At 54.3% G+C, this 18064-nt stretch overlaps 1 protein-coding gene across 2 annotated transcripts; it reads left to right on the forward strand.

The window, feature by feature from the left end:
* The first annotated feature begins 869 nt into the window (after positions 1–869).
* Positions 870–17596, forward strand: DVL3 (dishevelled segment polarity protein 3). 2 transcript variants are annotated; one of them, XM_060099218.1, is made up of 16 exons: positions 871–1286; positions 6676–6745; positions 7272–7393; positions 7514–7623; positions 7819–7954; positions 8132–8225; positions 8440–8509; positions 9147–9286; positions 9453–9529; positions 9638–9705; positions 9860–10009; positions 10610–10741; positions 10930–11097; positions 14347–14562; positions 14662–15072; positions 15930–17596. In XM_060099218.1, the coding sequence occupies exons 1-16, from the start codon at positions 1126–1128 to the stop codon at positions 15959–15961; spliced, it is 2157 nt and encodes a 718-aa protein (XP_059955201.1). In that variant the 5' UTR covers positions 871–1125; the 3' UTR covers positions 15962–17596. The 2 variants fall into 2 exon arrangements, with proteins under 2 accessions (XP_059955202.1, XP_059955201.1); XM_060099219.1 differs by lacking the exon at positions 9860–10009 and having other exon boundaries at positions 870–1286.
* The last annotated feature ends 468 nt before the right edge of the window (positions 17597–18064 follow it).

Genomic DNA, 18064 nt, shown 5'->3' on the forward strand with positions numbered 1-18064 from the left:
TGTGGTCTGGTCCCAGTCTACCTTTACAGCCTCATCTACCACTATCATTGTAGTCACAATGGCCTTCTTTTTGTTCCTCAAATTTGGCAAGTTTATTCTTGCCTTGGGCCTTTATACTTCGCTGTGCCCTCTGCCTAGAATGCTCTTCCCCCAGACCAGACCTTCTTATAGCTGCTTCCTCATTAGTTCTAGGTCTTAACTCAAATGGAAGAGGCCTTCTCTGACCACCCATATTACTCTTTCCCCTGTTATAGTCCTGGCTTGAGACTTCATGTCCCAGTCTCACACGCATCTTCATTCCTGTACTCATTCTGCATTCAACTCATTTATTAAACCACTGCTTTACACCTAGGTACTGAAGTTATAAGAAGGAATCAACTCGATCTTGTTCTGATCTTAAGGAGTTGTTTGGTAGACTCAGTGATAGCAGCTATGCTTCTCAACAGACCCTAAAAGGCCATGTCGAGGTCCCTTTTCTCAGCGATACATGGTCAAAACCGCGCCCCCCGTCCCTTCTCAGAAAGCAAAGCGACCCCTACATTACATCCCTCCCCAGCTGCAGAGAAGCAGCCGATCCCCCTTGGGTCCAGAGCCAGGGCCTTGAAGAGTCCGGGAACGCGGGCTGGAGAGAACTGCCCTTCCATCCTTGGGGGCGTAGGCGACCGCCGCCACGCTCCCCTCTGGGCCTGGGACCAGAGAGCAGGAGCTGAGCACCGCCCGGTGGCTGGGCGGGGTGTCTGCGGGGTACGGCCGAGGGCCAGGCCATCTGCCGCGAAGCCAGCGCGGCTCGGCGGCAGCCGGGGGTGGGGCCGCGCCGGGGCGGAGCCGCGCCTGGGTCGGGGGCGGGGAGTGGACCGGGCTGCAGCCAAGAGCCGGGAGGGCCGCGGCCACCGGAAGAGTCGCCGTCGCCAGCAGAGCCGGGAGAGTGGGGAGCGGAAGCGGCGGCCGCGACGGCGGCAGGCGGCGCTGGGACCCGGGAGCGGCCGGAGAACAAGGGAGCTGGCGCCGCGGCCGGCCGCGGAGCTGGGCTGAGCCGCTGGGCCGCGCCGACCGCCGCCGCCGGAGAGGCCCGGCCCCGCCGCCCGAGCAGGCAGCGCGCGGGCCGCCGGGCCCGAGGCCGGAGCCATGGGCGAGACCAAGATCATCTACCACCTGGACGGGCAGGAGACGCCGTACCTGGTGAAGCTGCCCCTGCCCGCCGAGCGCGTCACCTTGGCGGACTTTAAGGGCGTTCTGCAGCGACCCAGCTATAAGTTCTTCTTCAAGTCTATGGACGACGATTTCGGGTGAGGATGGCCCCGCCTCGCCTCCGGGGGACCCCGGCCCCTGCGGCTTCTAGGGGCCCACTCGGCCAGTTCGGACTCCCCTTGCTACACTGGCTTCTACCCCTACTCTGGATTCTAGGGGCGACTCGGCCATTTGGTCCCCACTGGCTTTTTCAGAGGCTGGAGTTCCAGCCCCTCTAGGGACTCTCCTTTCCCCTCTTGTGGGGGACCTTGGTCCCCTCGTTTAAGGGGACGTCCAACTCCCTAAGAGCAGTCAGTTCCAGCGCAGTGAAGCCCCCTCACCACCTCAGAGACCAGCGGCCCACACAGACACACCTTCCCCCCTCCACCCGTTCCAGAGCACAGTTCCCAACCCTCCTCCTGCCAACGGAGCCACCTTTCTAGCAGAGACTTGGGGTGTCTGGCAAGAAGCCTTCGCCTTCTCCATCTTTTCAGCTCCACAACTCAGAGCCATATTTGGAATATGGAGCATCTAAGGGCTATGCTGTGGGACTTTGCACTGGCTGGGGGGTGCTCAGGCTGTAAGCTAAGGCCTGCAGCTCTGATGTTTACTTAGCTGTCTCCCCTGTCCCTTGTGGGCCGTTCGGGATGTTGTCAGGGAGCAGAGCGCCTCACCCCTGCGGAGGACTCCCCACTAGCCCAGGTGCAGAGCCCCTCACAGAACTGGGGCCTCTTAATGGGAGGGCCAGGAAGGGTCTCTTGGTGTTCATCCTCCCCTCCCTGGAGGGGTCTTATCCACCCAGCTGCAGGGCTTTGGACGGGCGGAGTTTGGAAGCAGTGACTTCCCCTTTAAGAGGGGATGGAATGTTGGAGCCGGAAGGTTCTGTAGCAGCTGGCCTGGGAGGGGGAGCCTGGTGGATCTCCTCACCTCCCCCCCAACTCCCAGGGGACTGGGGGAGGGGGAGGCCCCCCACACTAGCCTGCCCCTCACTAACTGGGCACTGGGCCTGGAGGCCTGCGGGGAAGGCCTTCCCGGGCCCTTCCCGGCCTAAAGGCCGCCTCTCCAGCCTAGCCTGAGGCCTACGCTGCTCTTTAGAGCTGAGGCCCAGAGCTGAGTGAGGGAGAAATTCTTCTCCCCCGTGTTCATCAGCCTGGCTTCTCTCCAAGGACCTCGGCCCTCCTGGCTCTGGGACACTAGCACCTTTTCTGTCTTCGGCATGTTTTGCTGTCACACTTCCCCTTGGAACTCAGGGTTTGTTGAGCCCAAGAGCTCATATGTGTGAAAAGTGCTTTGTACAGTGGGAAGTGCTATGTGGCTTCTATTCTTGTTTCTGTTGTTGTTCCTGCCTTGGGGTTGGGTACTCCTAGAGTAGTAATGATTGTCTGGCTTCAGTCCAGAGACAGAGACCCCTGATTGGAAGATGCTGAAGAGGGATCCATCTGCAAGGGGTGGGAGTGAGGTGGGCAGATGCCTTGGTCTGATAAAGGAAGAATGGAGTTAGAAGAGACCAAGATACTGCCTCAGCGGATGGGATAGGGGAAAATCAGCTGCATTTCAGTACTCTGGGGCCACCCTGGGGTCAGGTGCCTTGAGGGACTGGGTTAAACCTGTGTCTCCACCACCCACTCATCCCAGAGTCCACTGGGCCTAGCCCCCACCTCCTAAACCTAGACCTCTGTGGGCTGCCTCCCACTCCCCAGGCTGCTGTCAAGCCAGGCCTAACCCCCATTACATCCGCTCACTGTTGACTTAATATTGTTCTTTAAATCCACTGTCAGCCCACTCACGCTTTCGTAGTTTGACCTAGTCAATAATATGAAACCACAGGTCTGATATTCTATTTATATTTCTTTCTAAAATATGTTAAAAATAAATATTTAACTCTCGAATTAAACATTCATTCAGATACACCTGAAGCCATCTTGCATTCATCCGTGGTACTGGAACTTGAACCATCTTTTGCAAAATATTAGAGTAGGCCATTTTAGCAGGGTTGCGAACTATGGTAAAAATGAAGTGGAGGAGATTGATTTTGTTTTTATTCCTAGAAGGATTAATGATCAGGAGACCTGGTAGGGCTGTCTTGTCACAGAGGACTAACAGCTGAGGAATATATATTTATATATGTATTTCATTTATTTATCAAACTCTTTTTATGGTGCTTACAGTGTGCAGACACTGATCTAAATGACTTTCAAATCTTTACTCATTCAATGCTCTTTACAGTCCTGTGGAATAGGTAGTAATATCTCCAGTTTATAGATGAGGAAACTAGAGCACAGAAAAGTTAAGTAACTTACTTACCCAAGGTCACACAGCTAATAAGTGCTAGAGCTTATTAGGAACCTGGTTCCAAAGTCTAAGGCATTAATCACACAATTGTAGGTATTATCATCATCATTTAACAGGTACATCCTCTCTGAGGGAGATGCTGAGCCTTGGCAAACTGTATATGTGATAGGGCTGCCCCTTATCCCAGCCCCATGAGAGGGAGGTCTGGCAGGGGCCAGCAACCTCTGCTGACAGATGGGAAAGTGGGTCAGAGGAGGAAGGCTGCCATCTCCTCCAGCTCTCCAGGCTCTCCCTCTGGGGTTCTGGTGTGTAAGACCTGAGGATTCCCAACTCCCACCTGGTCTCCAGAAGTATTTGTCAAGCTCAGGGTAGGTCCAGCCCTCTTAAATTATTTGGGATATGGAAGAAGAATTAAACAGTTTCAGCACTGAGGAGATGGTGGATGGAAGAACAAGGTACCACCACTTGAGGGGCCTTGAGCCATGGCAGGAATAACATGGGAAGTCAGGCCACTAACTGTTTTGCTCCCCGCTCCATGTCACACACTAGCCTGTCTCTGGGCCTTCTACCTGGAGTATTTCTTCTCCAGGTCCAAATTCTCCTTTCCTCTGGGTTGCACTTTTAAAGTTATGGCACTTGTTCCCATTTATCCTTATACCTACCCAGCTCCTAGCCAGGACCTAACACTAAATAATACTCAGCAGATGTCTGTCCCGTGAACACATCTGCTGCTCTTACAGCTCTGATCACTTCCTACTTGCAATATACTCGTGAACTATGCATTGGACAGTAACCTCCAAGGACAAGACAGGCTCCAGGTCTAATGCTTCTTGAGATCCATGCAATGGCAAGCACAAAACTTAAAGCCCACTGGGCTCTTGGCAAAGGCTTTTTAATTGAATGAACAATGAGTGAGAAGCAGATTTATTTGGTCCCTGCCCTTCGAAACTTACACCTAGTTAGAAAGAGAGTATGGATCCCGCAAAAAATTGACAAAGTTAGTAACTAGTTTTTAGTGTATGCCTGGAGTATGCCAGGCACTTACAAATCTCACTTACCAGGATGAGACAAAGGCTTGGAAAAGTCAAGAAACCTCTCTAAGATAGGAGGGCTAATAAGTGGCAGAATTGGAATTTGAACCCAGATTTGTCCGACTCCACTTGGGGTGTGTGTGTGTGTATGTGAGTGCATAAATGCTGCAGAACCCTGAGCCATTCAGCTCCACAGCGGGAGGGGGAGGCCTGTCTGAGGTCCCCCAAGGCTCCCGAAGATCAGCTGATCATTGTGAGTCAGCAGAGCCTTGGTGACCTGTCGGTGACCCCCAGAAAGAGAGGAAACATCTGTAGTGCCGAGCTGTGTGGTGGGGCCTCAGCAGCAGTTTCCCACCACGGGGCTGCTGAGACCCCCTCCAAAGCAGATCACAGTCCCTGCCACGTGACCCACATACCTCCTTTTAATTTGAGCCCCCGTTCCCATGGGGGCTGCAAGCTTGGGGTGCCCTGTGGTCAGACTGGCTAGTGGGTCTGAACTATCTCTGTGTCCCTGTTTTCTAGCTTGTTCTGTCTCCAGGCTTTCTGCCATGGTGGGCCTGAGCAGGATGATTTGAGCTGCTTTCTTGGGGTTGCTGTGGGGTTGGAAACAGTGGAGGAGCCAAAGCTGAAGGGGAGGGAGGAGGGCAGGCTCAGCCTTCGAACTTGGCTGTGAGTCCAAGAATGTGAGCATCACAAGAAGCCAAGCACGTCCCGAGCTCTGGGCAGGAGCTGCTTTAAGAAAAAGGGAGGACTGGGCTTCCCAGCCTCCTTCCTTGCTGTCTTCCCTCTCTGCTCATAACTCCAGGCATGTGTCTTCCTCTTGCCCCTGATCACAGCTTTCTAGCTCTGTGCTCCTGGGGTATTTGATCAGTCTGGGGGTGCAGGCCTCAAGCTTTTCTATTGCCTTTCCTGGCCCCATATTGCAGTTGTGGTCTGACTTCTTGCCTCACTGCATGCCCCAGGCCAAACTACATGCCTGAGACTACATCCTACCCTCCCCCCATCCGCCACCCCATGTCCCACATCACTGTCTCCCACACCGTCACCCTCCACACAGACCCACATCACCTCTCTCACTGTATGGGAAAGAATGTGAAATACCATGGAAAGAATATGGGGTTTGGAGTCAGACGAGCTTGGGGTGGAATTCCAGCTCTGACATCTAGCTCTGTGGCCTTGAACAAGTTACTGATTGTTTCTCAGTTTCCTTATTCATAAAGTCAGGATCATATGGTCTATACAATGAGGCTGATGTGAAGATTATACATTCTAACTATAGGGAGATAAGATGGTATAATAGGTAAGTATAAAGGCTTTGGAATCAGGCTGACCAGGATTCAAATTCCAGCTCTTCACTTATTAATCGTGTGACTGTAGGTAAATTTCTGAACCTACTGAGCCTTGGTTTCCCCATCTGTATCTGTTTTATAACATTGCTATGAATGTTAAACGAAGTGATACAAGTAAAGTACTTAGCTTTGTGCTTGGCCTGTAATATTGGGTTGGCCAAAAAGTTCCTTGGGGTTTTTCCATAAGATGTTGCGGAAAAATCCGAATGCACTTTTTGGCCAACCCACTACATGCTCAATATATGAGAGCAGTTGTTACTAATGTCATAGTGGCAGTAGAGGATGTTTGGTAAATGCCTTCTCCCCTTCTCTTTCCTAATTTCCTTAAATTCCTCATCCACATCTCCCAGAAGAGTATTAGGATTCCCAAATGAGAAGGGAAGAACAGTGATATGGGTGTGCTTTTTCCTAGTTTAGGGTCAGAGGGAAAGATAAAGTCCAGACCAGGAGAGCCATTGTTGGGGATGGGTACAGCTCTCGAGATTCTAGGGGGTGACTGCACTCATTGGGGACAGTGATTTGTCAGGTGTAATTTGCAATCACCTGATGACCAAGAGGATGCCCCAGGAAGGCAGCTGGCCTGGGCATGGCTGGTGTCTTCCTGGTGGTGACAAAGAGCTGTCCCTGGTCAGCCCATCCCTGCTCCCATTTGAACAGGCTTATGCTGGTGGTTTGATTCCCAGTTTAGGGTAGAGGAGCCCCTGAGAGTTGGGGTTGTGAGGATGCCTCCATTTCCACCTCAGAAAGCTCGCTCTGACACCCACCTTTCCCTGCAGAGTGGTGAAGGAGGAGATCTCGGACGACAATGCCAAGTTGCCCTGCTTCAATGGCCGGGTGGTGTCCTGGGTAAGGAGCCCCCCTCAGCCCTCTCCATCTGCATTCCTGCAGTGGGCTGGATGGAGGAAAGGCATTGCTGAGACTGTGGTTTTATGCTTCAGTATCTGAATATTCCTTGAGTTTTCTAACTGAACTGTCTCTCACCCCAGATTCTATAGCTTTGGTGAAAAGTGAGGGAGTGGTGAGAAGGGGGAAAAGAGAGAGACAGAAATACACGTTGGAGACAAAAACGTCTCCTATGTCCTCTGAGGTACTTTGCCTCAGGTTCCCTTCTGTCACTTGCTGACCTCTACCTTGGACCTCTGACTCTTGTTTTCTGCCCCCATCCCACTTCACCAACCCATGCCTCCCAGCCTCCTCATCAACCCAGCAATGGGTCCATTCCTCATCTCAGCTGGCCTAACACAGTCCTGTTTCTTCTCCCTGCATGTCCCCTGCTCCATTCTCCCCAAGTCTCACGCCCTGCCAGAAGCCAACTATCCCCTTTTCCCTGGGGCCCCTGCGCCCTACCATCCATGCATTTTCTCCCCATCAGCTGGTGTCAGCTGAGGGCTCACACCCAGAGCCAGCTCCCTTCTGTGCTGACAACCCATCGGAACTGCCACCGCCCATGGAGCGCACAGGAGGCATTGGGGACTCCCGGCCCCCATCCTTCCAGTGAGTGTGACCTGAGGGTGGGGAGGGCCCATGGGGGAGGGCTGCGTCAGCTCAGCTCAGGGCTGGGGGAGGGAGCCCCCAGCCTGCCCCCTCCCCCACCAAGTCCTCTCTTCCCTGCAGCCCTCATGCTGGTGGGGGCAGCCAGGAGAACCTGGACAATGACACAGAGACTGACTCCTTGGTGTCTGCCCAGCGAGAGCGGCCACGACGGAGGGATGGCCCAGAGCACAGTGCGTCTTCCCTGAACAGACACCTTCCCCACCCCCACCCCCACCCACCCACCCCCGCAGCTTCCACTCAGCTACCCACCTCTCTGCCCTACTTCCTGAGTTCTGGGTACGCCTGGCCCCAGTGCAGCCCCTGCTCCTTCCTCGCTCCTCCTTCTCTCCTGCATCTGTGAACCCAGCTGCCTCCATCCCCTGCAGCAACCCGGCTAAATGGAACTGCAAAGGGGGAGCGGCGGCGAGAGCCAGGGGGGTATGACAGCTCATCCACCCTTATGAGCAGCGAGTTGGAAACCACCAGCTTCTTTGATTCAGATGAGGATGACTCCACCAGCAGGTGGGGCTTTGGTTTCATGGGTACTGTGGGAGAGGTGACCCCGGAGGAGCCCTGACCCCTGAGCATGCTGGGCCCCCGGGAGGGACCTGGGCTTGGTGGGGGGAACCTGGGCCCTGCGGTGCCTCTTATGGGGCAGGGCTGGGCCAGCTCGGTGGGGAATGACTGTGGGCCCCCCAGGTTGAGCAGCTCCACAGAGCAGAGCAGCGCCTCACGCCTGATGAGAAGACACAAGCGGCGGCGGCGGAAGCAGAAGGTTTCGCGGATTGAGAGGGTATGGGGCTGAGCTGCTAGGGTGGGTGGGGTAGACCGAGCCCTCCTGCCCAGGCAGGGCCAGAGTCTGGGCTTCCTTAGACCCCTCCCCATGGGTCAGGGTTTAGAACCTGAGAGGGGCGGTGGTGCTGAGGGCTCACCTTAAGGTGGAGCCAGGTGGGAGCAGTGAGTTCCTGCCAGCACCGCCTGCTGCTCAGGACCTCTGTCTGTTCCAGTCCTCGTCCTTCAGCAGCATCACGGACTCCACCATGTCACTCAACATCATCACGGTCACTCTCAACATGGGTGAGTCTGGTGAAACAACTCTCGTGAGCACCTGCTACGTGCCAGACGCTGGGCAGACTCGAGGAGTTCAGAGAGGCACAGGCTACGTTCCCTGCCCTCAAGAAGTTCTCTTTCATAAGCATAAATTGGTACATACACTGATCACTTCAGTATCTCATGATCAGGGCCATGATAGAGATAAGCACAGAGAACTATGGACGCAGAGAATGGCATCCGGGAAGACTTCCTAGAGGAAGTGATTTCTGATTCCTCCCCCCTTCCCATTTTTCAGGCACTGCATTCTTGCTCTCTGATTTCTACCCTAGGTGCTCTTCTTTAGGAGATAGCTGGATGTAGTGAAAAGAGCCCCAACTCTGGAATTTAAATCTGAGTTTGAATCCTGACTCTGCCACTTCATGGCTTAGAAAAGTCACTTAAATTCTCTGAACCTCAGTTGTCTGCTCTGTAAAGCAGGATTGAGTCCCTACCTCATAGCCAACAAGGATCAAGTGAAAGCATGTTTGAGCATGCGGAATACAGTGCCTGACTCAGGTCCAATAAGTGTTAGTTTTTGTCCCTTTCTACCCTTTTCTAATATGGGGCTTGGAATTTGGGTAGGAACTTTGTTCCACTCTCAAGGTCTTGTTACTCCCTGTAGAAAAGTATAACTTCTTGGGTATCTCCATTGTGGGCCAAAGCAACGAACGTGGTGACGGAGGCATCTACATTGGCTCTATCATGAAGGGGGGGGCCGTGGCTGCTGATGGACGCATCGAGCCAGGAGATATGCTGTTACAGGTACCATTGCCCACCGTGGGTGGTGGTATGGATAGGGATGGGGAGATGTCCATGCCGTCTGTACCCTGCTTCTTGGTAAGGGGAAGACCCCCTAGCCCACCATCTCAGCTTCCCTACCCACCTCCCCAGCACAGCTGCTTATCCCACTCCTGGTCCTCTTTCCCAGGTAAACGAGATCAACTTTGAGAACATGAGTAATGACGACGCGGTCCGGGTACTGCGGGAGATTGTGCACAAACCGGGGTATGGATGGCATGGGGGAGGAGGGGGCGGGTATTTCTGGCTATCAGGCAAGGGGCTTGGTTTGGCCTCCGCACATCCTGCCCTTACTAGGGACACCCTTGCTTTCAGGCCCATCACCTTGACTGTAGCCAAGTGCTGGGACCCAAGTCCACGTGGGTGCTTCACACTGCCCAGGAGTAAGTGGATGGGGCAGTTGGCCCTAAAGCTGGTGCTTGACCTATGTGAGCCCTATCTCTCCTTCCTTCCGTGTTACCCCGACCCTCATACCTACCCTATTGGGCCAGGCAGTAGGCAGGGCAGGCAGCCCCTGACTCCTCATCCTCCCCGCAGGCGAGCCCATCCGGCCCATTGACCCCGCGGCCTGGGTCTCCCACACTGCAGCCATGACCGGCACCTTCCCTGCCTACGGCATGAGCCCCTCCCTGAGCACCATCACCTCCACCAGCTCCTCCATCACCAGCTCCATCCCTGACACAGAGCGTGAGTGTCCAACCCTGACCCCTGGGCCCAGCAGACAGGGCCAGCTGGGAGGGACTGCTGAAGGCCCACCTGGAGCCTCTTGCTTGAGCGTCAGAGGGGGCTGGAGAGGAGGAGACTCAGTTCATTCCAGCTACCTAACTCTGCAGTTTTCCTCAGTGGATGCTGACCCTCACCAAACAGAGTTTGCTTCTGAACCTGTGCTGAGCACTCAGTAAGCCTCAGTTTCCTCTCGTAAAAATGGGACTAATGATATGCACTTTACCAGGTTCCTGGGGGTTTAATGAGAGGATACAAGTAAAGCATCACTCACAGTGTGGCATAAAGTAAGCACTCAATAAATGACTGCCTTTTTATTATCATAGCATGCATTATACACTGGGCTAAGCCCCTTCATTTACACTATTTAATTCTCTCTTTAAATATCCTATGAAATAGATACTAAAGTCCCTATTTTTATGGAAGAGGAAACTGAGTGTCCAACAAGTCAGTAATTTGCTTGACATTGGTCCATGCTATTAGGTGGTAGGGCTGGAATGCAAACTTCTGTGTACCTCGCTCCATAGCCCCTTTCGGCCTCACCATTCTGCCTCCTACCCCCAGGCCTAGACGACTTCCACCTGTCCATCCACAGTGACATGGCCGCCATTGTAAAAGCCATGGCCTCCCCTGAATCGGGGCTGGAGGTCCGTGACAGGATGTGGCTCAAGATTACCATCCCCAATGCTTTCATCGGTGAGAGGGCCCCATGGTGGGATGAAGGACAGGGTGGAGAGCAGTGGGGCAGGGCAGGCCGGGGGGCGCCAAGAACTCCCTTGGGCCACTCCTGTGAGCTGGAATCAGCACCAGCCACATGGCTTCTGTGAGGCCAGAAGAGCCCAGGTCAGGTGGGCCTCCCAACCAAGTGGCAGCCTTGCCCTCAGGCTCGGACGTGGTGGACTGGCTGTACCACAACGTGGAAGGCTTCACTGACCGGCGAGAGGCCCGCAAATACGCCAGCAACCTGCTGAAGGCCGGCTTCATCCGCCACACTGTCAACAAGATCACCTTCTCTGAGCAGTGCTACTACATCTTCGGCGACCTCTGTGGCAGTACGTGCCTCCCCCACCTCCTTGCCCTGTCTCCTGCTTGGAAGTGGGGAGTTGCCCAGGGATGTGGCAGCAGACTCTAGGGAACCCAGATGAGGGGGTAGCAGAGCTGGGGGAACCTCGAGACCTGACAGCTCTGTGGTAGAGGCAGAGCCCAGTCCAGCCTCTTCACCTGCCCTACAGCCCCCTCTGGGGGCTGGCATTTTCTAAGTGCCTGCTCCGTGCCTGGCTCCGTGCTGATTGTTCCTAAAGCATCATCTCACTCTCATTCAAGCCTCACAACCCTTGGGGAGATGGATTACTATCCCTGTTTTCAGATGAGGAAACTGAGACTTACCGGAGTTAAGCAGTCCACCCCACGTTTCACAGCTGGAAGCAGAGGGGCTAGGCCTTGGATCTAGGTCTTTCTGGCTCCAGATCCTTTGTTCTTCCCACCATCAGGGTTGTCCTAGGTGTGTGGTGCTGCAGAAACATTGTCCCAGCAAGGCCAAGCAGAGTTCCTAGCCTTGGCCCCTGCTCACCCTCACAGCACCAAGCACTAAGGCAGGATGTCCTGGAGCTGGCCTGAGGCCTCAAGTCCACAGCCTCCTCAGACCCCTCAGGGTGGGGCTGTGCCTCTCAGTGAAGCTGGAAAAGCTGTCAGGCCCAGGCTGTAGAGGACTCTGTAAGCTTTACCAAGGAATTTGGACTTGATCCTGAGAGAGTACAAAGCTAATGAAGGTTATTAAGCAGGAGAAGTATGCAGGGAACCCCCATTCTCCGGAGCCTGTGGACAGCTCTCGGGAAGGGCAGTCCTCAGAACAGTACAGCAGTGCTCAGGATTGGGAGCTGAAGCACGGCCCCAGCAGCCACCCCTGCCTGAGGGAGCCTTCTCTCAGCCCAGTGGTGCTGGCTGGAGTCCAAAAGCTAGCCCTGAAAATGCTTCGGGTTAGGTTCTAGGGGCTAGAAAGGTTGTTCTTGTGGAGCACAAGTCGCTGGTGGAGGCTGGGTGGGGTCCCTGTCCCTGAGCAGCTCTGGCATGGCCCCATGGAGTAGTAAATAGATGCATAAGGTTTTGGAGTTAGTTTTTTTGTGCTTTTTTTTTTTTTTTGCGGTACGCGGGCCTCTCACTGTTGTGGCCTCTCCCGTTGCAGAGCACGGGCTCCGCACGCGCAGGCTCAGCGGCCATGGCTCACGGGCCCAGCCGCTACGCAGCATGTGGGATCTTCCCAGACCGGGGCACGAACCGGTGTCCCCTGCATTGGCAGGCGGACTCTCAACCACTGCGCCACCAGGGAAGCCCTGGAGTTAGTTTTGAGTTCAGATTTTAGCTCCACCCTTACTGTGTGAACATGAGTAAGTGACACAGCCCCTCAGTGCCTTGATTTCTTGATCTGTAAGATGGAGATAACAGTAAAACTTATAGGTCTGTTTTGAGAATGATATAAGATACTGTATGTAATGCTTTTAGCACCATGTTTGGCCCACAGTAATTGCTCCAAAAAAGTTGTCCATTTATCATATATTTAATTCTAAGATGAACATTTTTTTCACATTTCAGTATCTCTGAAATTGGGGTGCATCTTATAATCAGTGGCTTCTTAGACTCAGTCAAATACGGCTATTATTATCATCATTAGTAGAAGTGAGCCCTGGCCCCAAACCTTCATGGGTACATAAAGCTTCTCAGGATAGCTGTGGCTTTTGCTCAGAGAGACATTGTTCCATCCCAGGGGCATTCTGGGTCTCCTACCCATGGACCAAGTCCAGCAGAAGCCGAGCTCAGGGAGGTGCTGACGGAACAGGTCTTTTCCTTCTCACTGGTGAGGTCTCCTCAGTTGGGACTACAGCAGGCTCAAAGGGAATAGCTGGAGACCTGGGTAACCCCCGGAGCACACAGTCACTCCCCATGGGATGACAGCCTGGCAGCTGAAGTGGTCACCGAGGCACGCCCCTGCTTCCCACCGCCACCACCTCTCATGCTAGCTGCCGGCCTTGACTGGTTGATGGTTTGGCTGGTAGACTCCGTAGGCTGCCTCAGCCCCCTCTCCTGACCTCTTCTCCCCTGTAAGGTTGGCTCAGCTCCCTTAAGGGCTCGCAACAAAGGGCTCAGTCTGTATCCAGCGGCTGGCTCCTGGGCAATTGCAGCTCTCTCAGAGCTCTGGGACCTGGTACAGGTGGTCCCAGAGAACCAGGGACCTGTTCACCCCAAGGACCTGTGAACAAGGGGCATCACAGGCAGGCAGGTCTAGTGGCCCCTTATACTCCCTTCTAGATAGTTCCAACATTGGTGGGAGCAGCCTTGCCTGTGCACAGTTTACTGGGGAGTCAGAGTCATGAAAGAAGTAATGTTAGTGCAGTGACTCAAGTGCTGTGAAGAACCAGGCCTGGCTGGGAATAGGGTGGAGAGCACAGAGGAGGCATCTAAGTTGTTCTGTTTGTGGACCCTTCCACCCCACTCCCACCCTCCCCAGAAGCACCAGAAAATTGATCTGGGCCAAGGGCCTTCTGTGTGGGGAGGCTCTGAAAGGCCTTGTGTTCATTCTGGCTTTTAATGGGTGTTTTTTTAGTCCTAAGTGAGTGAGGAGGGCAAAATTTCCCCTACATTTCCCCAAACTGCTCCCTCCTCCTTACTAATGCCCTCATCTGGAAAGGTAAAGAGAAAGTAAGCAACTCTTAGCTTCTCCTCTGGCTGCAGTTTGGGTTGACCTCAGGCTGGTCATTTAACCTCTCTGGACTTCACTTTCCTCATCTGGAAAAAGTGTGACTAATACCTTCCTCATGGGGTGGTAACGTTTGCGTGAGATGAAGTGCTTGCACTGTACCTGAGGAAGTGCAGGTGTGCAGTAGCTGGCGGCTGTCTGGTATTTCGGCCTCCCATATTCCCCACCCTACGTTTCGCGTAAGGGAACAGAGTGGGGGGACGATTGCCAAACAAGAGTTTTGCCCCTTCCTCCAGCCCACGGAGGAAGGAGGAGAAACGGATTTGGCACTGAGCACCTGAAGTGGTGACTCAGCCTTCCTGGGGACGGTTTTCTCAGGGGCTGGCTCTGCAGGGTCTCCCTCCCCACCACCTCTGGAGGGTGAGAGCGGGGTCTGAAGTAGTGCGAGATCGCTGGCCTGTCCCTCCTCCCGTTCTGGTGGGACACTGCTACTGCTGTCGCTGTCTTCCCAAACGCACCCACCGGGCCGAGGCTGGGCATCTCTCTGCTGACTGCGGGTGCGAAGGCATGGGATAGACCCAGCTCAGACGCCCTCCCCTCCCCTCCACAGACATGGCCAACCTCTCCCTCCACGATCATGATGGCTCCAGCGGCGCCTCCGACCAGGACACGCTGGCCCCTCTGCCGCACCCAGGGGCTGCCCCTTGGCCCATGGCTTTCCCTTACCAGTACCCGCCGCCCCCGCACCCCTACAACCCGCACCCAGGCTTCCCTGAGCTGGGGTACAGCTATGGCGGGGGCAGCGCCAGCAGTCAGCACAGTGAAGGTAAGGCGGTGGGGGTCGTGGAGGGAGCCCCAGGCGAGCCCCAGGCTTCCTCTGCAAGCTCTGAGTGTCCCCCACCCCGTCCCTGCCTGTCCCCTGCAGGCAGCCGGAGCAGTGGCTCCAACCGTAGCGGCAGCGACCGGCGGAAGGAGAAGGACCCGAAGACCGGGGACTCGAAGTCGGGCGGCAGCGGCAGCGAGTCGGACCACACGACCCGCAGCAGCCTGCGGGGGGCGCGGGAGCGGGCGCCGAGCGAGCGCTCGGGTCCTGCCGCCAGCGAGCACAGCCACCGCAGCCACCACTCGCTGGCCAGCAGCCTGCGCAGCCATCACACGCACCCGAGCTACGGCCCCCCCGGGGTGCCCCCTCTCTACGGCCCCCCCATGCTGATGATGCCCCCACCGCCTGCGGCCATGGGGCCCCCGGGAGCCCCTCCGGGCCGCGACCTGGCCTCCGTGCCCCCTGAACTGACCGCCAGCAGACAGTCCTTCCGCATGGCCATGGGAAACCCCAGTGAGTTCTTTGTGGATGTGATGTGAGCAGGGCCCCTTCCCCACTTCCATCCCACCCCGCCCCGGGCAGGCCGCGTCCCTCTCTCCGTCCGTCTTTTTTACTTTGGTACCTGAAAGGGAAATAAATGGAACTAAATCCAGGCCCGCTAACCGCTCGCTGGGTGCAGCGAGGGCAGGGTGCACCTGATCGCCACTGCAATCCCTAACCTGCCACCAGCCCCGGCTTGTTCCTCTGCCCACTAACCGCTGCACAGGACTTCCCGGGATCTTTCATGTCCCTGGGACCCAAGCTGCTGGTGCTGCTGCTCCTTACCACCCGCCATCATCACCATACACTTCAGGAGCTGACCCAGCGGTGCCCTTGAGGGCCTGCATACCCCTCATCCCCACTTTCCCTCCCTCAGTTCTTTTTCATCATTCATTCAGCTGCATCATCCCTCTATTAACCCATCCCCTCAAGCATGCGTGCCGATTTCTTGGGTTTTCTCCTTAATACTGATACCAAAAAAGAAAAAGAAAAAAGACTTGCTTCCTCTGCCCCTCCTCCGAACTGCCCTTGCTACTGCCGCAGCCCCGCACCCTAGAGCTGTAGTCACCTCCAGTAACCGTCCACACTAACTCCACCTGCGCTCAACCTTAGCAGAAGCCCAGCGGGCCCCCTCAGTTGCCTGAGCTGCTAGTGGATTCCAGGGAGCATCTGTGCTCTATACCCAGCCCCACCGCTGTCCCATGCCTGCCCGGTGTGCTGGTTCCTTCAGACCCTAACCCTACTAACCAGCAGGCTCATCTCACCTCGGGGCCTGAAACATTTCTTTTCTTTCTTTTTTCCTCCCCCAATTTTTCCTGGGCCTGGAGCAGCCAAGAATTTCGGGCTGTTTGACTTTCTGTGAGCCCCCAGCGAGGGGAGGCCCAGCCTCCGAGGAGACCAGGAACCCTGCTTCAGCAGCCCCTCAGGGCTTCCCAAGGATATTTCAGCCCCCATACCCACACTTTAACCCGTTGAGTCACTAGGCTTCTGAGGAGCACCCAGCCTCTCGCCCATGAGTGAGAGACTCTCTCTTTCCCTCTCTCCCTCTTTCTCACACACACCTCCCCCACCCCCTGCCCCAACACACACGTGCCTATGCAAGTTCACTTAAGCCTCAGGGCTGGTCCCTGACCAGAGGGCTGGACCCTCTCTCCCAGTCCACTCCTAGGTCGTGGGGCTGGTCCCCTGATTTCTCTCTCCCTTTCTTCGTAGCCCTCAAACCTCCCACACATGTCCCCATAATATTTCTATCTGGTTAAAGCCCATAATCTGGGTCTCAGGTTGGGCTCAGCGCAGGACCACCCGGGGAAACTGACAGGCTGTTCTCACCCTGCCCCGCGCCCCACACACCCTCCTGTGTTTTCACCATCACCATGATAATCCAGAGCAAGGTTGGGCAGGGGGACTTCTGGGACTTCCAGACAGAGTGCCAAGTTTTAGTTTTTACCTTATTCTCCCATTTAAGCAAATCACGACTTTCTCTGTGAGCCTCTTCTGTAAATTCTGGCTCACCTAGGCTTCCATATTTTTAGATCTGGGATGTCAGGCGTAAGATGAAGTCCTAAGCTCCAGGTCTTGGAGCAATCCAGGGTAGGGGTATTTTGGCATTCATTCATTTAACAAATATTCCCTGGGATTTGGGGTGCATGAGGGCTGTGTTAGAAGTGTGACTCAGTCTTGCCTTTTTACTGGGAGCTCTAGGTTTGCTCCCAACCCAGGCCATGGTTTCCTCTAGCCACCACTATAGGGCTGCCCCCTGTACCTCTCTTCCTCCTCTGATTCTTCCATCTCTGACTCTCTTGAGGATTCCTCCACTATTGCTCATGCCTTCAGGGTCCCTGTATTTTACCTCTGTTCCACTTCTCTTTCCTCTGTATTTACTCCCGAAATGGTATCATCCATCCTGACATCCTCAACTGCCACTAATATGCTGGTGATTCCCAAATATGTATCTCCAGCCCTAACTTCCCTCTATCTTTAGATCTGTATTTTTATCACCCACTGGACCTCTCCATGGACATGTCCACATGGACTCAACTCATTTCCTTCCCCCCACCCCCCCGAAGTGTGTTCCTTCTGAATTCCAATCCTGGTTACCTTCATCACACTCTTCATAGGCTCTCCAGCTAGAAACATTTATGGGCTTAAATTCCTTCCCATATTTTACTAGTCAGTATATCATATCCATTCCACTCCAACAATCTTTCTTGAATTTGGCCCTTCCTCTCCCCTCTGCCTCTACTCTAGTTCACAGGAGCATGGGATTTGGAGTCAGGTTATTCTGGGTTTGAATCCCAGCTCTACTACTTTTTGGTTGCGTGATAAGAGAGTTATTCAGTCTCTCTGAGCCTCAGTTTCCTCATATGTAAAATGACGATAATAATACCTACCTCACAGGGTTGTTGTGAGGATTTAAGTTAGATATTGTACGAAAAGTGCCTAGCACAGTGCCTGGCACACAGTAGAATAGGTGCTCAATAAATGGTAGCTATTGTTATTATTACTATTATTGTTTATTCTAAATTGGTAGGGGTTTAGGATATGTACTGAGGACGAAGCTTTTGGAAAGGTAGAAGTAAACCTTGAGTGCTGGTGCAAGAATTAGAAGTGCCTGTATTCAGTCATTTAATGGCTTCAGGCTGTGACCCCAATTTGCAGGAAGTCAGATCATCCTGCCATATTCTGGCTTCTAGCAGGAGGATGCTAGGAACAGTAAGGTTTGCGACTAGGTTTACCGTTTGGTGCCCTTCGTTCCTCTCATGATGGGCTCAGCTCTGCCTAGGGAAGGCAGCAGGGTATCTTTTCCTACAGAAAGAGAAGAGCCAACAGATGTTCTTCAAGTCCTGCAAGAGCCAGGAAGGCCTTTCATGTGCCAGGATTGGCTCTGTCTCTTTTTCTCAGCTTGGATGTGAAGATTAACTGTCCATCAGAGAAGGGATTTCAAATCCCATGTCCAATTAAATTC

Source organism: Mesoplodon densirostris, chromosome 5 (assembly GCF_025265405.1).
Source record: "Mesoplodon densirostris isolate mMesDen1 chromosome 5, mMesDen1 primary haplotype, whole genome shotgun sequence".
NCBI classification, from domain to species: Eukaryota; Metazoa; Chordata; class Mammalia; order Artiodactyla; family Ziphiidae; genus Mesoplodon; species Mesoplodon densirostris.